At 42.4% G+C, this 27,183-nt stretch overlaps 1 protein-coding gene across 9 annotated transcripts in view; it reads left to right on the forward strand.

Moving 5' to 3' along the window:
- Positions 1-27,183, forward strand: part of GALNT13 (polypeptide N-acetylgalactosaminyltransferase 13) — a 176,503-nt gene that overhangs the window by 82,206 nt on the left and 67,114 nt on the right. For all 9 annotated transcript variants that reach the window (XR_011142019.1, XR_011142022.1, XR_011142020.1 and 6 more), the window contains exons 5-8: positions 3,508-3,674; positions 5,364-5,571; positions 6,263-6,433; positions 14,078-14,195. Coding sequence is in view for 1 of the 9 variants with exons in the window: in XM_068949416.1 (XP_068805517.1) it covers positions 3,508-3,674; positions 5,364-5,571; positions 6,263-6,433; positions 14,078-14,195 (664 nt within the window). In the remaining 8 variants the exon portion in view is untranslated. The remainder of the gene's footprint in view (positions 1-3,507; positions 3,675-5,363; positions 5,572-6,262; positions 6,434-14,077; positions 14,196-27,183) is intronic.

A 27,183-nucleotide genomic window follows, 5' to 3' on the forward strand; every position in this document is an offset into this window, starting at 1 on the left:
TTATTCGTGTATTCGTGTACAATTTGCCAGTTCCAGGTCAGCTGCCCTTTTTTTTTTTTTTTTTTTAAACAATTTGGTCCTTCTGTCACTATCTGTAGTGAAAAATTACCTTTTTCTGAGGAAGGGAGGAGGACTAGAGTCTTTAAGAAAAAACCATAATGCAACATGAAATATCTCTTGAACTTCTGCTCTGAAATTTTATTGGTCTTTAAGATGAGCTCAGCATATTGCTATCCAGTGATGCTCTATGTTTTTCTAAAAGTCAAAGTGGCTGGAATTATCAGATGGCCTAAAAGAGTTGATGCTGTCGTAATTTTTCTTGCTTCATGCCTGTAGAAGGAATCAAAAAACTTGTATGGAAACCTATTTGATCACTAAAGCACAAATAACAACCCCCCAAATAGATCTAAAAATCTTACAAAGTAGTACATGTCCTTACTGGTGTCAGAGCTGTGATTGTGAATGCCTGTTGTTGACGGTGGTGATGCCTGAATAATCTATCACCCTTGACCTCTGCTTTACAAAACCAGCCTTCCACTAGTGAAGTGGCTTTCCAGGAATGCCCAGAAAAAAGTTAAATTTATTGTAATTTAATTAGTTGTTATAGTTTATACTACAATACAAAGTACCAGCATTTACAATTCCTGCTGAAGTCAAATGACCCAAATTAAACAAAGTGAATAGATTTAATTGCCTGATGAGCAGATCACATATCACCAAATCCCAGTGCATCACTTGATGTACTTGAGGCACTGTACACAGAATAACTGCAGAATGAACTGATTGGGAAATTGAATAATCTTCCTCCAGAGAGGATAATCCCACTACATAATTGTGTGTGAAACTAAGGAGACGCTTTGCAGCAAGTTCTTTTGGTGTAAGTAGAGACAAATGTGAATAAAAAGAGAAGTAGAAGCATTCTTCACTTTCTGGTACGTTAATTGATGTTGAATCACTGTGAAGGACATATAGTAGTTATGGTGTACCCAGATTTTATAACCAGATTTATGATCATTTAGATTGGTCAATTGCAAAACATAGGCTACATGACTTCTTCATTAATATCCTTAGCTCTTATATCACCCTTAGCCTCTTTGGGTACTGTAGCATACCTCGTAGATTAACAAGAACAATAGTTAAAATACCTAAGCTCCTGGCAAATACTACATAATGATAAACAGTCTGTTCCTTAATATGCCATTTTCTCTATAAAATAGTGTTAAACTGTAAACAAGGAAATACCCTTTCCTTGCTGTCTTGGCATTTCACTACTGATATCCATTTTTGAACATTTTTTGTAAAAATATTTTGTAATAGTTCTCTTCCAGTTTCCAAAATTATTTCTCTTATACGTACCTGTTCAGAAATACAGGAGAAGCAGAATTTATTCCAGCTTTATGTATACTCTGAAATATGATGTTAAACTCTGGAAGACAACTCCGTAAGTGGTACTGAGCTTTGTACTTTGTTTTGAGCCTTTCTGTTTTTCAGTCTTCCACGAGTGACTGTGAGGTGCCAGGTTTGACACAATATTTCTTCCATGGACAATTAAGTTTTTAAGGAAATCTTTTGCTATGGCTTGGAAATCAGTCGGTTCAAAGTGCTTGGTTTTTTGGACATACTGTCCTGCTGAGCTCAGGCTCCTTTAGACAGCTCTGGTTAAACAAAAGGTGTCTTCATGGATGATAACTAGTAAAGCCATTTTTCATATGTACTCTGTAAATCTAAATCATATAGGTGCCTACGCTTAATAGTTAATCAGGTTGCTGAAATTGCGAACGAGTACACGGGGGTGTTTTTTTTCCTTTGGCCAGGGCTTTGACACTCATTAGAGAGATGAACAGCTTGGGCCTCCGAGGCCGAGCAGGTTCCCCGGCTCTCTCGGAGCCTTGCAGCAGCACGCGTGGTAGCGCGTCCGCAGGCAGCGGAGGAGGTTTCTGAGGCTGACCTGGTAGCGTGGCGACCAACAGACTGCCCGGCTTCTCATCAAAGTGATTTCAAGAGAGTCACGTACATCTGTAGTTACTGTTAACGCTGCGATTTCTGCCTTCAGATCTTGTGATCAATGGGTAGACCGTGAACCTTTTACCTATACCGCAGAAGTTGGTGGTATTCTGTATTTTTCTGTATTCTCTCCTTACCTGCTGTTTTGAAAGCTTGGATCACAGTTATATTTTATGTATTTTTTTTCTTAATGTCAGCCAGGCAGAACAAAAGGTTAAAGAGAGTTTTATTGTGATAGGATATGGTTAAGAGAGGAAGAAACTGTATGGAGAACCTGACTTTTCTTTAGGGACCTTATTCTTTCATTCTGTGGACTCTTAACTGAAAGGTTACGTGAATTGACCGGGAGCAACCAAGCGTTGCTCCTAAAGAAATGTGGCATTTGCTGGACTAGTTGATTTTTCAAATAATACAGGCGAAAAATGAGAATTAGAGGATACAGGGTATGTAAATGCAAAAATAAATCACTTATTTAGAAATGATTTAGTGAAGCTTCAGATTTGCAGTCCTACAAAGAAGATGCACTAAAAACATATACTTAATTTCTTCCCACTTTACATGTAATTTCAGTCACTAGTGTGTGTACACCTCTGCTGAAAAAAGTAAATATGTGCTCACCTGTCCATTCTGGAAGTGATTTCCTGAATTAGGATGACAATGATAACAAAATCATGAAATATTGAAATATCAAAAAAGTGGAAAGTATTTTAAGTCGTAACGATTAAAATGTGTAAATAAAATAAAATGGTTTATGTTCCCAGGTTGATACAGGTGTTTGTGTATTTGTGAAATATGTCAGATCTGGTGTGAGTACACAGATGGTTGGGTTGTCCTTTGTACGTACAAAACAAATAACTTCAGTTTGCTTTCACAAAATCAGCAATGTTGGGTATCTGTTGTTCACTTTGCCTTAATTTCTACGCTTTCAGGACATAGGTAAAATTATTCATCTCTCTCTCTTCCAGTGAATGGGCATACAAGACAGGGAGTTCCGGAAAATACCTTTTTCCCTTCATTTTTGAGAGACTACCAAAGATGGGAAGGTCTTGGAGGCCTGTAGTTTCAGAGGCCTATGTACTTAAGCCACAGAACTGGGGATTTGTCACATTTGAAAGACTTACTTGACCTGTACGTTTACTACTTGCGCTATTTGCTTGTATGTAACTAAGAATTTTCTATTTGAGATGTCTGGGCATGTTTAAGTTGACACTGTGTAGTATTGATTTCTCAGTGAATTCACCAGCAGGTGCAAGGAGACCTGCGCGGTTTTGGGAGCGGTAAGCGCAGCGGTGCGCGCTCGTCTGGACTAGCGTTCAGTATTCTCGTTGCCTCTTAGGCCTTCAATTTGGGAGCTGTAAGAGACTGATCATCCATTTGCAATGTGTCCTCTTCAGCAAGCCTGAAGCCCGCTTTCCTCCAGGCGTTCCTGTTTGTATATTTTCTTAAAGATTAACTCTCCCCCCGCCTTTTCTTTTCTTATTTTTTTTCTTTCCGTTTGGGCAGATGCAAGACCAAAGTCTACCCTGACGAGCTCCCAAACACAAGCGTAGTTATTGTGTTCCACAACGAAGCCTGGAGTACCTTGCTTCGGACTGTTTACAGCGTCATAAACCGGTCTCCGCGTCACCTGCTTGCTGAAATCATCCTGGTCGACGATGCCAGCGAAAGAGGTATGTTTTCCTTCCTGCTGGACTCTGGCTGGGGTATGCGATAACACGAGAAGAGAGTCACATTTCACGTTTCCTTTTAGCTTCGCGAGTGACGCTCCTGCAGACGGGGTTGTAAAACGCGGTTCCGCTTAGTCGCTGATGAAGCTAACGTACCGCGCTCAGCAGGGTGGGCTAACTGCTTCCTGGATTTGTTTGTTGAACAAATGGACTCTTGTATATGTGGGGAGAGTTAAAACACGTTTTCAAATAGTAGCTAAGAAAAAGGTTGCTAATAAGTCTGTATACGGTGCTCCAAGCCAGAATTTCGTTAGTGCCGTTTTGCGCTATCATCTACCAGTTCATCCTTTCATAGCGTTGGAAAAGGCCGAATTTTCTCACACATCTCTGCCTCTCTCTCTCTTGCTGTCTCTCAAAAAAGAGCCCTGTTCTGTATTTCAAGTTTTCCTGAAAGTCAGGACTGAGCCAATTTGCTTGCAGTGCTGTTTTGAAAAGCCAGTATATGGTTTTGTCGTCTTTTATTTAATAAGGATTGAGCTTTTTGATGGTTAAAAAAAAAATCAGGATTTAGAAACAAAACTATTTACAACTGAAAACAATATTGTTTGGAAATGGAATCATATTCTATTAATGGAATTGATGGAATGAGAAATAAATTTACTTGGAAAAGCCAGGTGTTTCAAATATCACTTTGTTAATGGCAAATACAACATATTTGCAATTACTCAATTGATTAAAAAAAAAAAAATCTGATAATCTCCTGCTGTGCGCTTCGTTAGTATTAGTTTTATATTTCTTTTTATGAAGCTGCAGATTTTGGAAAATCACAAAAACACCTTTGGAAGAGGACAGGAAATTCTCTGCAGCGTACGCTACAGTGCTGGCAGAATGCTGCTCTTTTGCAGCACGGAGGAGTCATACAGCACATTTCCAGATGTAGTAGTGCCCAGCATGCAGGTCGACCTCTCACCCTGCCACCGCAGACATGCGATAGGGTTCCCTTGGGTCCTCAATTCTGTCTTGTAAAGAGGATGCGAGTTAAGCCATCATTTGTATCTGCCCCATATAGCAATAGCATCTTTCTAATTACTCTCCTGAATTTCCCTGCTTCCCAAAATGAGTAGGCTTAATATTTCTTCATGCCAGAAGGTAGAGGAAGGCTTTAGACCGGGTGACTAAATTTTTTTTTAGAAGCAAAGAATATTGGAGTCTTAAGTGCTCAAACAGTGAAATTTATCAAAAATAGCCTTATTTGTAATTAGCCATTAACAAATTAGCAGAGGTGTAGTCATTTTGCACTTGCTGATTTATTTTTGGAAACTGATCACGCATTGTTCAAAATCTTTTTATTTCTGTGCTATTTCCATGAAACATTCAGGTATGTGCTTGTGTATATGTACAGACTGCTTAGGTCTGGCTGTGCTGGACAGAGGTCCAGTCCAGACCTGCATGGCTCAGCTCTCGCGCTTTGGAAGACCTGTAGATATGTCACAGTCTATTTCTTGTGTTATGCTTCAGCCTTTAGTTTGCCAGTATTTATACACTGCTGGATTTTGCAGGAGCAGTCTGTGGAGTGACTAGCATGACGCCTAACCTGTACAGTCATATTTGGAATCCTCCTAAGCTGCTGAACGTAGCTGAAACAAAAATGTTTTTCTTCCATTTCTCTAATTTTCTAATTATATTTGGCAGATTTTTTGAAGGCCTCACTAGAGAACTATGTGAAAAATTTGGAATTGTCAGTAAAAATTATCAGGATGGAGCAGAGGTCAGGACTGATCCGTGCTCGGCTCAGAGGCGCCGCAGCTTCCAAAGGCCAGGTCATAACTTTCCTCGATGCGCACTGCGAATGCACGGTGGGCTGGCTGGAGCCCCTCCTGGCGAGAATAAAGGAGGACAGGTAAGGGCTGTGTCCATGGGCAGCGTTGCGCGGCCCCACGGAGGCTCCACCGCAGAGCTAAAAACCTTGCCGTGCTCACCAGCCTGCGGCACTTGATAGCGTTGTGGCACACAAAGCCCATGCTTTGCGCGGTGAAGCGGCAGCCGTGCGTGCGTGTGTGTGCGTGGTACCAGCCTGCCTGCTTAACTGCACTCGTGGAAGCTGGAATTTATCTTCATTTATGGGAAACACATTGCATATGCTCCAAAAGCACTTGCAGAGGCGCCCCGGGAGGAGCAGGGCAGCAGCAGCAGCTCCCCGTCCTCAGCTACGGCACAGCTGCGTTCATGGCGGTAATGGCAACGGCTGCGCTTGCAGCAGTACCACAGGCTTTATGCTGAGGGGGTGAGCGTGGCGGTAGCGCTTGCTGTTTGGAGAGGGTTTGGCAGCTCAGCCGGGAGCCTGTGAGCGGGGTTAGGTGTTGGCAGCTTTCAGCTATTAGGAATGCAGCGAGGAGTCAATGTTTCCAAAAAGCCACTGACAGCAGGGATAAGTGAATTTTGCGTGGCCCAATTCCTGGAAGAGAAGCCCTGCACCAAGTGTTAGTAAACTGGTTTTTATGCAGTGAAGTCACAAAGGAAAAGAATGGGATATTTAGTGTATTACATGAATTAAATTATTTTATTTAAAAATAGCTGATCTTTTCTTACAGGAAAACTGTTGTCTGCCCAATCATTGATGTGATCAGTGATGACACGTTTGAGTACATGGCTGGGTCTGATATGACTTATGGAGGGTTTAACTGGAAACTTAATTTTCGCTGGTATCCAGTTCCCCAGAGAGAGATGGACAGGAGAAAAGGAGACAGAACCTTGCCTGTGAGGTAAGGAGAATGGATTGAGAATACCGTGATATTGAACTCTATTAGATGCTCACTTAAGTAGATAATAACACTTAATAATTAAGATTTTGCTATTGTATCAGAGAACACATGTCAGATAGCTGTGGTACACCCTTCAGTGTATAGAAGACCAAAGTCTGACCTATCCTTAATGCTGCAGTTTAGTTATCAGAGCTGAGTAAATTCGTTTATATTTTCTTTTCAATGTGCAGTAAAATAAGTTACTATCTGCTCTGAAAGTATTTAAGTTTCCTCCATGTTCATTTTTTGCAAATAATCTGTTGTACTTACAAACAGTATTGCTTTTCTTGTAGTTTAAAGCAAATATTAGAAGATATTTCTGAAACGCTTATCTTTGAACGTTTTACCCAAGTATTTTCTAATGACACTTTACACTCCTTGAATGAATGCTTTTATGCCTAGAAAATAAAATTGATGACTGTACCCGCCCAGTCAAAACTGATCTAGCAGTATGTCCTGAATTCCAGTTATCATTTCTGATTGTCATTTAACTGCTCAAACCAAGGACTGTAACAAAATCTGTAGAAAAATTTTAAATGAAGTTGAAGTGGAATAAATGGAATAAATTACTTGCAACGGGTTATTTGCTCAGCTCTAATAGCTTCTATGGTCTTCATGAAAACTGGAAAAAGCTTTTACAAGTGGATGTAATGGTTTCAAACCTGTCTAAGAGACATAATGAAGTAGAAAAAATTCCAATCCTGCATACCCCATGATTGTGTGCAACAGGCAGATAAAGAGAGAGCCAACTCTTGTGACAACAGTTTACAGCAAAGCTTTAAGGAAAATTTCCAGGTAAGACAGTGGATGGGCAAAGAAAGGTTTTTCCTAATTAATTGTGCTGGAAATGGCAAAAATCTGTCATTTTATGTCCTTCAAAGTCTGGAGTCAGGGATTTTTTTTTAGATATCTCTCCCAGGAAACCATTTCAGGAACCAGTTTACCTTCCATTTCCTTATACTGTGAAAGAGGAAAGCCATGCCATTAACTGTTTAAGATATTATTTAGAATACAGTGGCTAGATGTTTTTGCATAGTTGAAAGAGAGTCAGAGGAGGTTTTCTGGGTTGTTTCTGCTCCCTCGGGACTGACTCTGGCTGGAGGCTGCTCTGCAGCCTCCTGCTCCGCTCAGCCAGTCTCCATTTCGAATATTTCCTTTTTCTTCCGTTTGACTCCTGCCCGCTGCGTGGAACCTCGCTGGCCCTTGGGCGCAGCCGCAGCACGTCGCCGGTCCAGCTGCCGTCTGGGCTCGCGCTCTTTGGCCGCGGCTGGAGGCGACCGCGTGAGCTCAGCCCTGAGGGATCCTTCGCGGTGGTCTGCCAGCTCCTGCGGAGCCAGCTACCGGGCACCGGGACACTCTCCTGCCATTTTGGATACAAGGGATGAGTGAATTCCTCTTGCAAATTAGCCTGAGGGAGTACAATAGCTCTCATTGCACTAGAGGCAACCGATTTCCTTGAGTTGCTAAACCAGGTTACCTTCCCTTCCTTGCCTCAGCAGACCTAAGGTTGCCTTCATGAGAAGTAACCAAACCTTAAACTCCTTTGCTGGTAAATACGATTTTTTAAAAACATGAGCATTTTAAATGTTCATTTTGCTTTGCAAAGTGGTTATTCTTCTCCTGATAGTATGATGAGGAGGGTCAGCAGCTGAATTTCCATTTAATTCGCACCCGCAGGCCAGTCCTCAAACCATGCCGGCAGTGGTCTCTCTTTGTACTTAGGCCAAGGGAGGAGTCGTGTGGCTGGGCTCTGGGAAGGCGGCTACGCCAGAAACATAGCCTCTTTCCTGAGGAGGAGTTTGGGACCAGAGGGTCGGACCAGGACAGTTGCAGCCTGCCTGCGCTGGCAGAGCGCTCCTCTGTGCCAAGGAAGTTCTCTGCAGGCCCCTTCTGGCTGAACTGTGGCTTGTTTTTTATGCCACCTTTACTCTGGTGGAACCCAGTTTTCCAGAATACCTGCTTTCAATGCCTTGTTTAAATTTAAAACACTTGAAAACTATTTGACCGAGATGCTATGGAAGTATGCAGAGTATAGGGCTGCACTCATGCATTTTACAAAGCCTTAAATAAATGGAGTGGCCTTAAAAGCAAGTAGTGTCCGAGAGAGCAGAAATGGACTTTATTATCAACAGAAGCAGGATGATGAAAATATCTTCGCTTCAAGAGAACTGTTTTCCTCATGGACTAAAATTTTCTCACTCTCATATGTAAAATCCACCAGAAGCTGTTTGATTAAAGCTGAGGTGTGTGGGAAATCCTGGGAGTTAATTATCCTTCCCACCTGCACAAGCTCATGCCTTGCCGGCTCTGCCACTCATGCTATATGGGCTGCTTCTCCCACCACATCGCTTGCTTTGCTCTATTTATCTGGTCTCTCTTATGCCAAGTAAATTTGCAGACATATGGAGTTTTCAAAGAGACGCAAATCTGAGTTCATATTTCCCTCTTTTGAAATAGAGTAGTACTTAAAATTAATCCAAAATCGTACTTGTAATTGACTCTTAGAGTAACTAAAAAATTATTTGTGGGGTAGAGAAGGTAGCGAAAGAAAAGCATGTTTTCACCTGAGTTAGGCTTTTAGCTAGTCGTTACTTGGGCTTTTTGGGAGCTCTTCCAGTAAGGATGGACTTTAGGGAGCAGAGTGGAGTGAAGCAGTGGGAAGCTAATAAGAGTGCAACGTGTCCGTGATGGTCACTGCTGCGGGGACTGGGGGTGAAGAGATGGCTCTGAGCGTGTGAGATTATTCGAGCTTATAAGCAAGGTTTTAGCTTTTACACATTTATGCCCTTTCCAGCCACATAGTGGAGACATTTCAGTCTCTTCTGTGTCAAAACAAAATGCTCCCGATTTCCCATCTCACTTTCACTTTTACATTATGGGAAGGGAGCCAGAAAAACAAGTGAGCCTTGCAGCTATCTTGATCCGGGCTCTTACTGACCAAGGGAATGAGCTGTGAGGGTAAAGACCCTTAAAAGAAACAAGCTACCATGCATAGCTCTCATACAGAGACCGCGAACTCGGACAACCCATCTGAGCATAACTGTCATGAAAAGAAATTTAATCACCCGAAGAATCCACTCCATCCTCACACTATTTGCCCTTCCCAGTCAAAATTAATACATGAAATTTCATTTGGAAACACTAGCAGCTGGTGGAAATTCTGAGCGGGCTACAATGGCTTTCATACAGGGAACAACATTTAATCAGTCATCAGCTGCTTTCAGTGCTGGCAGCTGGCGCAGTCGGGTTGCCCTGCAGCGGGTGCTGGGTGGCACTGCCGTCATGGCTGCCTCGTCAGGAGAAACACGCTTCTTGGAGAGGAATGGGCGCGCTCCCAACCGCGCGTTCGGGCTGATCACCTGCCAGCCTGTCTGCCCACGGCCTCTGTAGGAGGCTGAATTTTGTGGTAGGTTCTTGGGTCTTTATTTTGGGCTCGTTTGCTGTTCACTGCAACTAGACTGAGATGACCCAGACTTGGCGTGTCATGAAGCGCTATCCAGCCATCAAACGAGAGGCCCATTGGTTTAGCCAAACAAACACTGACTAAGACTGAACTGATAAACTGGCAGGGAGGCCCTGACAGGGAGGCATTTCCTCGTCTGACACCTTTTTTGAGCATGGGTTAAACAGATGATTACAGTAGAAAGACACACACTTAGAAATGGGAATTTATGGGGCCACTTGGGACATCTGCACCGATTTCAAAGCTTGGAGGAAGCAGGACAAGGTGGCACCAAGCAGCACTAGGGAGCTCCTGCTCTGTGGAAGGGGTAGTGCTGGTATGGGACTGGACTCAAGCTCCTGGGGCCGTGGTGGCCTGGGACACCCCTCGGGGTCTCACTCGTGGCCTGCTCTCCCCTCCTTCCCTCCCAGGCACAACCTGTTGCACCATTGGCATGGAGCAAAATCAGGGTTTTTTAAAGTACTGTTCCTGTTACAGGAATCTAAAGATGCAGGTACAGGAATGAGTATCTTGCTGGCTGCCAATAGTCACAGAAATGAAAAGCAGATGTTATCTCCAAAACAAAATTAAAATTAGGTTTGAATGGTGATTAGAGTTAATCACAACATGTTACCTGAGTTGCTAATATGGGTCCAAGGAGGCAAAATAGTGATATAAGACATAAAGCTGAGGGAAAAAAATGAAAATATCCTTATTCTTTCTAATATTAATGTTTTAGCTGTTTTTACAGTGAGGGCTTTGCAGGTCTGTTTATGTAACACATTAAATTTATGTAGCAGAGAGTAGTTCTGGCTGCTGTGTTGCATTTATTTAAGAATCGTTGGCATTTATGACTGTACAGTTAGCTGCATTTTACAGCATAAAGTTCAGCACTTTCATTTTCAGTTACTAACTTAGGAGGGAAACATTGTTTGTCATAAACGTTTGGTGATGACATTGCAAAAGAATCTGACCCTCAGTGTGAATTCAGCTGAATTATTCAAAAATTGTTCTAGTTAACATTGCATCTTTGCACGGATGGAAATTTTGGTACAAATCGAGCAAGCAGCACCACTCCCCAGGGAAGATGGTTGGGAAAGGAGGGAGAAGGAGGGCAGGGGACACGGGGCGCGGGGCTCGGTCCTCTGAAACCCGTGGAGCTTCTCACGTTGCTTGGGTCAGAGACCTGCGCTTCGCTCCCGCAGCGCTAGGCACGTGTTCGCCCCAAATGTTTCTGAGTGCACTGAGGACCTGATCGGCTTTCAGATATGTAGGTAAACGAAGTACTCGCACAGTTTTTAGTATTATTTTAAGTAATTTTGCATAGACTTATAGAGTTTCTAAGTAGTCAATAATAAAAATTCCCTTTAAATCTGATGTTTCATGTTGATAATCGTTTGGTTCAAACTAGTTCCATTAAAAAAGATTGCAGTCAGCTTCTCTTCCTTCTTCCTGTGCTTGACGGCGTTCAACTGTCCCAACGCTGTGCGGCGCGGCGAGGTGCAGGGTCAGAGCCACCGGCCCTCCCCATCTGCTCGGCCCGCTGGCACGCGTCCCCCGATAGCTGGGAGGGCCGGCGGAGTGGTTCGTGGCGCAAACCCAGCCAGACTGAGGGCACTAAAGCGGCTTTGAGACCTAGGAAGCTTTAGCTATATCCTAATGACAGACGTTTAATTAACTGGGCTTACATTGCTGAAAGCACAGGGAGAAAAATAGACATGAAGCGGTGGTCAGCTCAGGGACCAATGTTATTTCATTGTTAAACTATGCGTTTTTATGGGAGTAATGAAAGCACGCTCTGGCAGAAGAGGAAATAATTATGCAATGCACAAAAATTACCTTGATTCGTTGAGTATGCTAATAAGCACGAGCTCCTCACTGCCAGCGCTGTGTCTGACGCCGCTGCTGGAAGAGTTCGGCGCTGCTGCATAGCACCCTGCCTGCACCTACCGAGAACATCTGCGCATGTGCGTGCGCGTGTGTGCATGCGTGTGACACCCACATTAAACAGTCCCGAGCAATAGAGCTATGCATAGCGTGTGCATAGCTGTGTGCATTGTCTAATGGTACATATAACGCATCTCTAAAGCTGTGTATGTGTGGTAGCTCTGGGAAATTTCCAAGCAGCTCAGGTTCTCCCGCTGGTGGGAGTGCTCCTGAAGCCCCTTTTCCGGCTTTTCCGGCCCAAAGTCAGGGTGGTGCACGGGTAATGTGCACGAGCATGGGTCCCCAGGACGGTGGAGCAGTGCCAGTGCAAAACCAGCCGCAGAAAGGATCCCTCAGGCTGCCCAAGGCCCTGTTTATATGCAAGCATTTTTGTGTTTATGCAAGAGAGCAGCTGACTTGATAAATAGTGCAAACAATTTTCCTTTTTCGCCTTTTGCTAAATTAATTTTCCTAAATTGCACGTGAACCTTTGTCGTCGTCGTTGGCTTGCTTTTCTGAAAAGCACTAGGAACATCATGGATGTTCCTGTGGGCACAAGGCCGTCTCCAAACGCACGAGCTCTCACGCACGCTGAGGTTTAGGTCGGGAGAAGTGCTTGCGCCGAGAACGCTCGTGCTCCTCGCTGGTTCGGAGAGCAGAGGCCGGTGGCTATTGTCACCAGCGTTTCACGAGATGAGGACTACTTTTAGTACTGCATAACAAACACTCATAGCAGCCTTCCCAAGCAGTTTACAAAATAAAAGCAATCGACTGAATGAGAGAGTTAATTTTTGTGCCGGAATCCGTTGTTTTGGGTACCGGCTGCAGTTTTTTGTGTGCAGGGGTGCTCTTGCGCTTTGAGACAGCACTAGGGTATCCGCTTTCAAAAGCAAGCCTCATTCACTTGGTAATCATGTGTAAAGCGGAGTGTAGAAACGTGACTGATATTTAAATGGCAATGCTTTACCTGCAGGTGTTTTAACATGTGAAAAAATAAGGATAGGAACTGTGCTGGGAGGTCCTCGTGCAGCAAAGCCCTCAGACCGCGGCGGAGGAGCGTTTGGGATGAAGCACTTCTGTCATTAGCGGCAGCCAGCGGCGTCGCTCTCTGTCCGGCCGGGGCTCTGCCAGTGGAGGTGGTGCGGGGACAGCAGCCGCTCCTCCCTGCCACCATCCCCATCCCTGTCCCCGTCCTGGGCGACGACGAGGCCTGGGCATGGGGTGGCTGAGGGGTGGCCGGGGACGTCCCCGCGCAGACCTGGGCAGATTGGCCCCCTGTGCCCGCCGGGGGACAGCGGCTCCGCCAGGGCGACGGGCCGCGGTGAGTCCCTTGGAGGGACTGCTGCAGGGTAGCTTTGCTGTTAGAAACAGCGTAATTGGGCTGCTCCGGCCCAAGAGCGCTTGGGAGACCAGTGCGTTTGTGCACAGCGGTGTCTGCAGGGACAAATTTTGACTTAAAACCCGTGCTTCGAGCAGCCCTTTTCACTGTGCGCTTTTGGGTGTTTATGGCAACGCGTGTCTTGCTTTAAGAGTACATAGTCATCCCCAAAAGCAGTTAAAAGCTGAGGTTCTGTTCACCCAGAATTAGGGCAGTAACTCAAAGCTGTGTCCCTGTTAACTCAGATAAGCATTTTTCATTTAATGTAGAAGTTAGATGCTAAAAAAAAAAAATAGAGTAGCTGTTTCCAGGGAAATGGGACATCTTTACACGAAGGGAAGTTGCACTCTGACTGGATTTGCCTGTTGTAAGGATTTATAATCCTGTTAAGAGAGATTATGCCTGGTAATTTTATGCACATTCAGTCTCCCTCTAAGGCAAAGCTAAGGCATTAAACTCTCTTCACTAAGCATTTCAGATTGGATTTAAACTGCTGTTCTGGATGCAGAAGGCCAAAATTCCATCCACTTCGCCACTACAATGCTGCTAAAATAATCTGTTGAAATGTGATTTTGCACATAGGAAGCAATCCTGGAGTTCTTCTTTTATAGGCAAGACACTCATTGACTTCACGTGTAGCTTTGCCTGAATGACAAATGCACAAAGTATGCAGTCGAAACCATACTGTTAGTATTTTTATATTTAAGTTACTGTGCATAGAATATATTTATAGTCAAAATGTCTGAGGAGATATGTACTGTAGTATCACTAATAAATCCACAGTGTCTTTCAAAAGGTATTTTTTCTTTTCTTTTCCTTTCTTTTCCTCTTTTTTTTTTCTGTTTTTGTTTTCAACTAGGACCCCAACTATGGCTGGTGGCCTATTTTCTATTGACAGAAACTACTTTGAAGAGATAGGAACTTACGATGCAGGAATGGATATCTGGGGTGGCGAGAATCTTGAAATGTCTTTTAGGGTAATTGCTGTTTTCCTTCATTTTCTGTCAACCAACATAGTTATGCTGTAACAGTTCCTACATTGTAGATAGGACACTTTTGTTTTAGCTATCATGCAAGTCGTGGATTAATTTAAATTCTCAAGATACTTGAGGATGCCTCATTGTAGTATTTTGGTCATTTTTTTTTATTGCATGAAAAATTTCATTATTGTTTGGAAAATTGGGGTAATATATATTTTAGTAATATCTTCTTGTATAAAAAACAAGGCTTTTCCTGAGTTAGTACAAATGCTAACTAACATAAATAAGGTATAAATGTGTATAGTATAAAAAATCCAAATGCGTGTTTTAAAAGAAGCTTTCAAAAGTGTATGTCATCATGAATTTGCAAGTTCTATCAGGAATTTTTATTCTTTTTTATATATGAGAGCCAAGCTGCGGAAGAGTGGCTTTATTTCTGTTAGCGATAATATTTTGCCCATGACAAGAACAAAATTTCTCTGAGTGAAATGAATTTATTTATTAAATGTCCTTTTGTCACAAATGAAAACTGGAAAATTGAGACTTTAATAAACAAATTTTTAGACAGGATGTTGAAAATGACACTGAGCATCTCTGATGTATCATAATTTTTACATGTTAAGTAAGTATGCAAAATAAAACCTGGTATACCTGTCTACTTCCTCTACAGCATTATGGTTATATCCTTCTTTTCTTCTTTTTTTTTTCCCTCTTTTGTTTTCAGGGTTGGGGTTGGCAGCCTATTTGCTATTGACAAAAACTAGTTTGAAGATTTTTGTCAAGCAGATATTTCTAGAGGAAATCAACTGAGAATTTGGAAGGATTTTCAGGCCATTTTCTGTAAATGATACATCATTCTCCTTTCAGTAAAGCAGAAGGGTAGAGCTACCCTTCTGAGTGTTAATGTTTTGAATCAGTGGGTTTTCCACATTTTTAGATTTAGACCCTTAAAAGTATGCATTGAATGCCCCTGTATAGGGGCTTATTTTTAACTTAAACTTGTTTGACCTTAGGTTTGTTTTTCATATTGTTAGAAGTTGATCCATGAGCCAGAGAGGGAATAGCAGGGTTTTGAAGTACTAAATATGCAGATTTAACCTAAGATATGCACAGATTACTGCTGCTTAGTTTTCATTGAGTATCAAAGTCAAGTTTGTGATTTCTGATAAGTGAAGTTCCTCTAGTTCACTGAAATTTTAAAGTCAGAACTGTCGATGCCCATTAAACCCTGACGGAGTGAATCTCGAGGCTATAGATTCTTATTGCTTACAGAAGGCCTTTTGCAGAACCAGTTTTGGGCCATGCCTTTGGAAAAGTCTAATGCTCATTACTGAAGAGGCTAATCTATGTAATGCTGTTTTTGGAAAAATGCTGGGTCTTCATCATGAACATTTTTATCCATAAAAAAGTAACCCTGGTACAAGGGGACTGACAAAGAGATTTTTATTAAGAGTGCATAATGGAGAACATGGAAACTTATTCTTTTGGGGCTCCTATTGGCGCTGGCTATATTTTTTAGACAAAGATGCAGATATTGACAATTTTTCAGTCAGGCCCTGCAAATGCAACAAAATAAAATAATTTACATTTCCATGCTATTTCCCCGCTCCTGTGCATAATATATTCTTTATGGCTGGAAGCATTGATTTTCCGCTGACAGCGGCATGTGAGCGTGTACTTAGCTTCAAGCGCATGCTAACGATATAGCCTGAATAGGACATTCTTAATGCAGTCTTGCTTGAATAGTGCTAATATATTTTGAAAACCTTTTCTGAGAAATTTAGTTACCTAATGGAGTTCGTTCTTGTCATCTTGCTCCGTTTTACTGTGGCTGCTCAGGATGCAGCTGAGTATCGTGGTGACCAGCAGAAGGCTTGAGCGCCGTCAGCAGGGACTAACGCGAGAGGCAATACCGCTTCAGTTACTCACGGCATTTGAGAGAACGTCATAGCCTTAAAACAGAGGCAATTTAAAGGACATAACTTTAAATAGCAGCCAATCCAACTGTATGGAGTAGGCCCATCCCGTGGAACTTGTGCATGGTTCCCAGTGTGTCCCATTAGACCCCAGTTCCATACCGGGTGTCATGGGAGACACAGACTGGGAAACTTACCTGCCCTTGGTGCCTGTCAGGCCCTGCTGGCACCTCGGAGTCTGAGCCGGGAAAGCTGAGCATGTGGCACGGTTCCCCCAGCTCCTGATCTGCCTGATTTGGGGGTCAGGGTAGTAGGTTTAGCATAATTAGTGGCTCTGCGGAAGTCAGTGGCAAAACTCTCATTGCCTTACACAGGGGGGCTTCATGCCTCCGTGTTTGATAGGACTTGTCTGGCTCTGTTGTTTTGTTTTGTTTTGTTTTGTTTTTCCCCCCGGGTGATCGTGGCTGGAGGTCTGACTCAGTTTGTGTTTGAACATTATCCAATGCTGATGGGAGTTAGAGCAGTCTGAAGGCACTGTAAGGTGTGTAGATTTTGTGAGAATGTTTTCATGAGATGTGTGAATTTCAAGTTCACATTAAAAATATCTGTCCAAAATATGTGAGAAGACCAAGACCAATAATAGCAATGTTCTCAGTAGAAGATATTAGTGATAAAAGCTGCATTGACAACAAGAAGCTTTGCAGTTACTCTTCCTTAACTCATTAAAACTAGTGGGGGGAGAGAGGGCTAGAAAGCTTATGAATTTTCTGATTGACTCTTTGGGCAGCACATTCGAAAACCTCATTTTTTGTCTTCAGAAGATTTTCCCACTTCAGCTTCAAGAAACATTACCAGCTTGAAAAGCATGCATCAGAGTAATAAGAGGGCTTGGTATCAAGAATAGAAATAAAATGATACGTTTTCAGTGCAGGGAGATTACCATGGAAATGGAAGGCATTCACGCTATGCTGTTTCTTAGTGTTTAGAGCCTTAGTATTTAAAGAAAACCAAGCATGAAGTCAAACGTACTGAGTAAGATTGATCAATAAAATACCCGAGGTTTCACAATTTAAAAATAAATCTGATGGAAAAATATTTTTCAAGTATTTAAAAAAATATTTTCACATTTTTCTGTTGAAAAAACCTCACAGGAATGAAGTGCTTCTACAAAGCTTTCATTATTTTTATTAGCCCTACTGAAGCTTACTGATGCTGCTAGCTTTTACCTAGAGCCATGTAACAAGCTCGCACCTTGCTCAACACCAGAGAGCCCTACAGGTGAATCTTCATTGACCAAACAGATCTGTCCCTGTAAAAATGTAATACCAATCCCTATGTCCCTTTTGATCCTTCCTTTTTTGCCGTTGCTATCCTTTTAACATGCCCTAGTCACAGAAAAAAATATCAGCTGGAAATTGCATCTTCTGAAACGCTTATGTTGAACAACCTTGAGTACTGAATCTATAGAGAATAAAGCTACTTATGTAGCTGAGAATGCCCTAGGATGTTCCTAGGGTTGGGAGACGAAGGATTGGTGCTGAGGCCCTGGTGAAGTTCAGAGCTGTGCTTGAGGAGTGGGTTCAGGCTGGTTTCCTGGACCCACTGTCCCTCCGCACACAGTTTGCTGCTGCCTGAAGGACCAGTCCCCGGTCTGGACCCGTGAGTCCCTGTCAGAGATTAGGGGCAAGTGATGCACATCGTAGGCAGAGCTTCGGCATTAGTTTCTCCTTGGTGAAGTCTAGGTCACGCACAGCAAAAGCAGTTTGCTAGCTCAATTAGTGCTCAATAAGTAGGGATTTAAGGGAATTCCCTTAAAACTACACTGCTGCTCCAAACCAAAATGCTAATGTAAATAATCATCTGTAGATGGTATAGATTGATCTGCATGTTAATGTGGAAAGTTACTCTAAGTTACTCACATCAGCCAGTGATAACCAACAGTTGAGTCCTACAAAGTGTTATGTGTTTAGGTATAAAGTCTAGGTATATTGTTTGCTTCCTTCATAAAGATCTTTCAGTCTCGTTGCATGGAAGGTTCCTCACATTCAAGGTCGTTCTGTTGAGAAAGATCTTTGCAAGTGCTGTTGTCACCCAGCTCAGTGGACAACCAGAGGAGGCAGTCTCCACGGTCAATGCAGTCGGTCTGTCACCAGTTCAGTTCCACCCGAGCTAGTTATAGGGGAGATTCGGATTCGGTTCAGATTCGTGTGGGTGCTCGTGCATCAGTGCAAAAGGTGTGAATGAGCCCTGGGTCGCTGGCGTAGACTCAGCTGACCTGCTGGCACTGACCTGAGGTGTTAGCAGGTTTCTGTGACTTTTATGTTACCTATTTATTTTTCAGTGTTTGAGTTTCTCCTCGATTATGTGTTCATTGTTATTTACCCCTCTTACATCTTAGCATGCATTTTATCCTTTTCTAAAATGGTGCTGAAGAATTCCAGTTATCCATTGGATTTAGGCATACCTAAATCCCTATGTACTACGTAGTTATTATGTATTTATCAAACCAGAATCTGCTCTGGATGAGGGAATTCAGATAGCTGTGTTTAATGAAGCCTGAAGGATTTCTGTCTTAGATCTCTTTAAACTAAAAGTCATTGCATTAGTGAATGTGCTCAAACAAAATAAACAGAAGAAAACAGCTGAATAAAAAGTAAAAATATTTCATAGTATATCCCTATATGCTCTAATAGTGATAATTCATCAGGAAGGCACTTGCATTAAGGGTTTTGGTTTTCCTTAGCTGATCATCACTAAAGTAATGGCTCTCTCATTCTGTTAATCCATGCATATGCTATTTGTTATTGCTGATTTCAGTTTTCTTAGATGTTCCTCAGCAAAATAATTGCATCATAGTAATAAATACTGTGCAAAGTCATTTGATAGTCAAATAATCCAAAGAGTAGGACATACCTGATGTTTTATATTAAATAGTGCTTACTTGACTGCTCTTAAAATGCCGAAGTTGTTAAAAGTCAAGACTGTGGCTCTTGGCTTTCTAAAGCAGAAGACATCTTAAATATCAAGGAGACATAACCATCAGGATAGTGGCGGTAGATAAGAGCATTTTTTACAACCTCCAGAAAATTGATAAGAGTTATTTAATCTTTAGTCTGGCTAAAGAGCATCAAGGCAGCTTGTCAGATTCATCCGGCAATCATGTTATGAACATGCAATTATGCAGGAAGTTTGCTGGAACATCTCATTAAATTCGGGAAAACACTGCAACTAATCTAGTTTTGAGAAAGTTACTATAAGCAGTCAGCCATAACTACAATTCTAGACCTCTTATTGCATTTAATGTTTTAATATTGGAGGAGGTTTAGTTTTGGTGTTGATTTTGTATTTAGAAAAAAAAAAAATCCCTGTCTTGACTGTACTTGCCTCCTCAAAAAGTTTTATAGACCGACTCTGCTTTGACTGGCTAATGTCTATGACAGTCTGCAATTAGCAGTGGCAATAGTCAATATTACCAATATCCTCACCGTAAATCTGAGAAGGATTCACAGAACTGTATGGTTCCTGTCCCTCTCCTTACTGTATCCACTGTGAATCTGGACTAGTTACTCCATCGTCTTTGCTACCTGATTCCTCTGTTATCAGATGAACTTCGAGAAGGCACGCGGGCGTGCAGCAGCCTGTGTTCGCTCAGCAGGAGGAGGAGCTGGCGCTCGTGTTTCCTCTCACTCCTCAGAAGGCTTGGAAGCGCAATCGGTAGGCGTTGATATTCAGGTTACTGAAGCCCCCCCGCTGCAGTGCGGATGCGGCTTCCCGACGGACTCGCTTCAGCCGAAGCGCGTCGGCGCTTTCCTGGGCCTCTCCCCCTGCCCCAGTTAACAGCGCGGGGCTTCGGTCTCGTGGTGCAGATTAACGACATGCAATGAGAGTATGTCTGTCACGTTGGGAAAGCGGCCATCCAACTCCAAAAAAAATATTAACGTGAGATTGTGGTAATATGTGCTACCGTATCCAATTTCCTGATTTCTGGATAAATCAATAGTTCATCCTTTAGCAGCGCTGCTGCTTATTGCTGAGCTGTCTTTAATGATTCCTTTCGTAGGGTATCTTTTAATAATGGCAATTCGACAAAAAGAAATCCGAAGGAATCTCCTACAGCTTGGGACAGGAACTTTATTAGACCAAAGAAAGCACCCTTTAATCTTAAACATTCACCATATTTTATAGTTTTTGCCCTCAGACAACGCACTGGCACCCACGGCTGTTTAGAAAGTTAGCATGGATTTAAAGAAAACAGTGCGGCTGTGCTCAGGAGTTACCGCGTTCATCCTTCACTCAGTGCCTTGGTCTGCCAGACACTGGAGAAGAGTTATAACTCAATCACATACAGCATTGGAAACTATTAATTTTATTTGTTTGTTTATTTATTTTTAACCGAGGTTTGCTCCACTGCGTGATATAAAGCAGAACACTGAAATGTTGCAGAGGAAGTCCTGCGTGACAGCTTCTCACACAGCCAGGCTGGGTGTGTAAACATGGAAATAATAGAACCGGCCAACGTTCGGCTGAGACGCCAATAGGCAAAAAATGGGTAATTTCATCCTGACTAGATTACTCGTGTTCTAAGAGTGTTTTACAGCAGTTTCTTTAAAAATCTTCAGTTTTTATTTTTTAACCATACTAGAAAATTACTTTAAGAGAGATTTAAAATCCTTAAACTTGATAGATGAAAAACGTTTACAGAATTCTTCAGTTAAATTCTCTAAGTGCTTTTTTCCCAGTCAGAGAGTTCCCTGAGCACTTGATGTTGGGAAAGGAGCTCATGTGACTTTGGACAGGGTATTAAATATAGTCTGTCCATCAGAAAATAGATTGTTTAGAAAAATGGGCAAAACAAGGCTAGAGAAAGCCAGTGCGTACTCTTAACAAGAATCAAATGCTGTTTAGTCTTTGTGTTATGGCTGATGTAGGAAGCGTAGACGAGTATGCCAGTGTTTCCCTATGTATTTCCTCGTTAGTATGGTGTGCTAACGTGTCGTTCGGGGTCTCTGACATTTGTTCTGACTGTTGTAAGAATTCAGACAGTAAGTAAGGGGCGAAGATGTTTAATTCAGTGGTGTAACTTAATGTGGTATCCTATCTTTAGAAATACTCACAGTATCTGTAAGAGACAAGCAAGTTATGCCGACTCCGTGCTGTACGGCGAAACGGGCTCTCTCGTCGCGAGGAGACAAGGCCGAGGCAAAGCGCAGCTCTGTACCGCGCGCCCTCCGCGGTCACTGCTGCCAGTGAGGACGAATAGCGTGGATGAAGCTTTCCCAAATATGCACATAGGATTATTAACAGCAGATTTTTAGGCTGACTTTGTGCGGTCTCAATTTTAAACTGCGAAACTGTAGGTGTAATAGAGCATTTAAAAATGCTGGAGTAAACAGTTTTAGCATGATCGTTGATTTAAACGTCTAGAAGACCAGCATCGTGTGAGTATGGACGCCACAGTATAACCCAGGGTAGTCCTTAGCGAGGCTGGGGAGGTTGCACGCACACAAGATTTATTTTCAGAAGTACGTCATGACATTGAAAATGGTTTTGTGTGTTTGTAAGCAGAATTTTGGCTATATAAATCCCTAATCACCTGCCAAACACTCAGATTGAAAATCTACCTCTATTTTTTAATATTCTTTAGATATTTGACTATATTGACTAAATTTAAGAGCACATTTTGCTTGCAAATTGTATTCGAAATAGGTTTGTATGCTTATATTTGAGGCATATAACATTTTCCTCTTTCTCTGGACTGCATTAATTTTTTTTATATGTAAAAATGTTCATGTTTGTGCAGAGGAAATAAATATTCAAGGTACACCAGTTCATTTAATTTCATTGTAGAGATCTTTTATACTGCTATTAGAATTTTCAGGGATTTTTTCCTACATATTACTTATGCATCGCTGCATAGCAGGCAAGAAGTTTAACTCATTTAACTTTCTGATTGCAGTAATCTTTGGGGATTTTTTTCTGTAGCTCTAACCAGTGCCTATACACGTGATAGAAGTTTGATCTAGTAGCACCATCAATATGCACACTAAGAAGAAAAAAAGCTTTTATATAAATAAATACTTATTTTCTAAAATGAAGTATATAAAATTATTAACATATAAAACATTTGCTTTTGCTGTTTGCATCTCTTTAACCTACAATTTCAGCTTTATTTTAACCTAAAACTTTAAAAAATACTATATTTCGTTTGGAATGAGCTTTACGTGTTTTGCCATAGAAGGAACTTGCATGGAAATTGAACTCCAGGAATGAGGAGTGCCAATGGTGCACCAATGGTGCAGAAGCATTATTGCTAAAACTCTGCTTTATAAAGGTTAATTCTTAAAGCAGCTGTATCGGCAGAAGGGTATTTGGCTACGAACTGCCTGTGCCTAGCTTACCCCAGACATCAAATATGCATTTTTATCCGGGGCCAGGTGTCCATGGTAACTGCTGGAGCCGCACAGCAGCCTAAGCGGCGCTCAGCCCGTCGTTCCTGGGGGTGCTGTCTTCAGCACAGGCGCGAACACAAAGAGTGATAGCAGCAGTGTTGTACCAAGGTACAGAAAGCACGGGTAAAAAGTGGCATCAAATTATCAGATCTGTTTCAATAGGTTAGAAGGATCTAGGAAGGACAAGTTGTCTGTATGGTATTCCACTTGTGGATGCAGACAGATAGTAAGTACTCTGGGCACCAAAATTAAGCACACGACAGCTCTGCTGGAGATGTGTTTTTTCTACTTTTTTTGAAATTCGTAGTAAAGCCGTGATGTTTTATTTTTATTTCTATACAGTTTGTTACTATTGTTAACCTTAAAGATTTCTGATTGGCAGGTGCTGAGTTTTGTGGGAACTAACTTTGACGTAGTGTTCAAAAATGATGGAAGGGGAAACAATCTTATCAGTGGGCTGAGCAGAGTTCTGGTGGAGCTTTGTGCAATAACAGCAATTTTTAATAAGTCTGTGAAAACAAAGATAACGATTGATGTCTATACCTAACTAGGGGTAAATTATGTGGGCAAATACCATGTTAGTTTTAATGCGGGGGGATGCAGTGTCTTAGCACAGGTTTTGAAGGAATTAATATTTGTAAGTGAAAAGATGAATGGAAAATGGGTTACGTTCTGGCATGGGTTTACGGAAAGTAAAGAATAAAATGCTGGATTTGACAGCTCATTTTCCAGACCACGGAAATATGGCAGATCTACCGAATCTGTTCTTCACTGGAACATTTCAATAAAGAACACACTGGAAATTATCTCCAGAATCAGGAGACAGTGGAGATTAATCTGAGCTGGGTGTGTGGAAAAATTAGTAGTGCTGGAGGAGGAGATGTCAGCCTGGAGACAGGTTACTATTAGAGTTTCTTAGTTAATTTACAGTTTGATTTTGTTTATTTTTACTGTCTGTTCACAAAAGGTGGGGAATAAGCTGCTAGAATCTGCTGAGTTGGAAGTTATTGTCAATGCAGAGAAGGATTTGAAGCATCTGAATAAGTTGGGGGATTCAAGCAACACTCATGGGATAATGGTTCAGGAGAGCAGAATGAAAGGTCTTAGAGCAAGGAACCAGTGGTGGAGACATCAGCTCTAAGGCAAGCCTGTGAGCTGAAAATTTCTGGGGGAGAGAAGGACGTTGACTTTTTAAGGAGTTTTAAATTTTCAGGCTCTCTGAGCCTCAAAGCAGAATTTTTGTGTGGTTGAGAGCTGCAAGTCTATTCCTTGGAAAGCGCAGGGGAATAAAAGCTGAAGGTATGGCTCGCAAGTGGGCTGTGGCAATGACTCCTCGAGGATCCCAGCATCCCAAGGACAGGACTGGGTGCTCCAGGGTGCTGGGGCTCTGAAGGTAAAGTCCTGCTGTATACCATAGACCAAGACCACCATGGCTTGCTCTCTCTTCCAGCAGGAGCTTTGGATTAACCTGCAGCCCCTTGCACCGGTTCAGCCTGATACAGGTGAAATGATCCAGCGCTGCGTAGTTCAGACCCGTATTGTTCAAGCGCTACGACCTGTTCTGGGCGACCGTAGAATGACTGACCGCCCTGAAAGCGCAGCGGCCAGGCTGAGGCGAACCCAAATAGAAGATGTATCAGGACGAACAGTGTCAGCAGTGGCAGGCAGTGGTGAGACCTCATCTGGGTTGGTTGTCCTGTAGAAGCATGGTCGCCTGCATTCGGGAGGGATGTGCTCAGGCTCAAGGAGGGGCAGAGAAGAACAGCCAGGACTTTTTTCCCCCCAGAGAGGAAACTAGGAAAGCTTTGGTTGCTTGATTAATATTGAGGTTTTAAGAATAGCTGGTTTTTGTGAATTCATTCAAGTGGAAGGAGAAGCGATAAACATCAGGGGAGAAGGGAAGGAATATACCTTCAGTCCTAAAAAATTATGATGTGAAAATAACTTAGGAATAATCCAGTGTGAAAATTAGAGTTAGAACTTTTTTTTTTTTAATGAGATGCAGCAGCCTTGTACCAGAATATTTACATTTTGTCTGCTTTTAGTCCCTCAGTGCTTTCAGTAGCCATCATTAAGACTATTACTATGCGTGGCAAGTCAGTAAGCTGGAGCAGCGCGGACGCTGGGACTGCGGTTCACGCCTTGCTGTCCTTCGCAGTACGACGTTGCCGTCCCGTCACGAGACGCTGGCACCAAACACCCGCGCCAAAGGGCAGCTCGGGCAGCTCTGCGCGCGAGCGACAAGAAACAACCTTTTCCCTAGATTTTTATTCGCTCGCTAGCGTAGTCGGCTCCCTTAGCGCTGAACCCCTCATAGCCCGGCGCTAGCGGGACCATTTGGATTTCCTTGGGTGTTTTCTTTCCTCAGCTCGGTGAGGCCGGGAAGGGCGCTGCCTCGCTGCCGGGCTCCGGAGCTTGCTGGACGTGGGGAGGGCGGCCAAGGGGAGGTTTGGGGGGCGCAAGGTCCCAATGCAAAGTCTTCGGGCAGCTTTGGTGGGAGGGAGGGTGTCCCTGCACGCGTGGGCAGCCCCGCGCGGCGCCCGGGAGGAGCCGCCGGCCGCCCAAAGCGAGCTGCTAGGAGGAATGGCCGATGAGCTGCTGAATTTTAGGAGGAAGGCTGTGACTTTTAATCCAGTCTGCTGTTATAATTTAATAATATTCAGTGTTAATAGCGCTGGAATTAGTGCTTCTCGACTTCCACGCTGCGCGAAGTGAAGCGTAGCTGTCGCGACGCCGGATATGAGAGCGGTCTCCCTGTTTGTGTTAACGCGGAGCCGCGTGTGTCTTCTCCCCTTTGCCGAGAGGCTCCTAGTTAGTTAGCCTGAAAATAGCAGGGAGCGCCGAAAGCCACCTCTTGGACCTTGTGTTATGTTTTCAGTAGGAGGAAGAAAAAAGCTTGCAAAAGAGGTATCGTGATACGCAGTATTTTTATTCTCACTCAGTGTTAAAGTTAATGAAATTATATGATTTTAATTTTCCAGGAGAAAATAACTAAGATAACTAGAAGTACTCTAGTAAAGCAGTAATTCATAAAATCATTGCCATGTTTAAAAAATCTAGGCGTGTTAGAGAAAAGATAGGATATACTTCTTTGAAAGGATCAAGTAATTTGTTTCTGAAGAGATGTTGCTGGAATAAAAAAAATACAATGAACGTTAAAAGGAAAAAAGTCTAGAAAGAAATTTAATAGCAGTTCTGTCCAAAAGCCATCATGTCTTACATGGAACAGTCACAGTGTCAGTAAAAAAAACTGCTGGCAGGTTTTGAATATCTGAAGTGAGATAAGTTTTCTATGAATACCTGTTTAATATCAAAGTGTCAGAGGCAAATTTAGTATTCACTGTACTTGCAATGAGGAGTGTTCAAATGTATTACTGCGTCATATCTTGTCTGTATCGTGAACAAATCTATACAATTCAATAGTCTTTTACCATTATATGAACTTTAGGAAAGTAGTTGTTTTATCAGTGAGCGTTCAAGAACAATCTTTTTTTTTTAATATTGAAAGAAAAAATCCCTTTCTTCACAACACTGCAGGTTTATCTGCATTCCTTTGACAAATGTAATAGGAGATTGTACCAAGGGCAGACAAAAACGTGCTTTAAAAAGATGTACAGGAATGCACATTTAAAAAAATGTTTCTGTGGGTGGAATTTCCTCCTCGTAGGGGCGGTCGAGGGGAAGCAGTGACAGTCTAGGGAAATGCTGATCCTTAGACAGGGACAGAGGGTTAAAGTGCATCTAATACTGTTCTGTGTGCTCTTCTCTGCCCTGTCTAGTCAGACTCCCATGTTAATTTGGAAATCTGTAGTAATGTATATTTCAGTTTTAATATGTGTTCTCGTTTTAGTACAAGCATGTGTTTCTTGGTGTCCATCAACTTGGAGTTTCACCTGAGCTGACTAATTGTCACTGAACTGCAAAACACAAGATGTTAAACATAAGAATATTTTGATGTTGCCATCGCTTATCCCAACAGAGTACATCATTTAGCATACTAATGAAATTATATAAAAGGATTTATCTCTAATTAAATAAAATCTGCATTAAGTTACTATGGCAACTGGTATGCGTGTTTCAAGGAGTCCTACTTAAAACATTGTAACAGTATTCAAGTTCAAGATACCAAATGGTTCTTCTACTGTATTTCTTATTAAGAGGATGTATTGTATATGTTAGTCCTGCTGTCCGCTTAGGATATCCTACCCTTAGCCAAGGGTAGGATGAGCCTAAAAAAGGAATTGGACAGTTGGTGATATCTTTGCTGATGCCGGCAAACATCAGTGAAGGATGAATCCCAAAGAATTTACATTATCCAGCAGGACAGCAGAACGCTGTTAACACTGTAAGCATCCCATGGAAACCTTCTTTTGTCTCTGTAGTACAAATCAAGACCCAGCTGCCTGTTATGCCTCTAGGTCTGCAAATCAGGAGCCTCAGCCTCTCACCAGCCTTTGTTGCAACTTTAAGTGCAGATCCCTGAATTAACTGAATCCTTGCACCTGATGTTCGAGTGTAGTGTGACTTTCTGCCTGTGTTGCTTAACAAAAGACCAGAGTGTTAGGTTTCTCCACAACTTGATTCAGGCTATCTGGTAATCTCCTTCTGATGGAAGTTATC

This window comes from Struthio camelus, chromosome 6 (assembly GCF_040807025.1).
Source record: "Struthio camelus isolate bStrCam1 chromosome 6, bStrCam1.hap1, whole genome shotgun sequence".
NCBI lineage: Eukaryota > Metazoa > Chordata > Aves > Struthioniformes > Struthionidae > Struthio > Struthio camelus.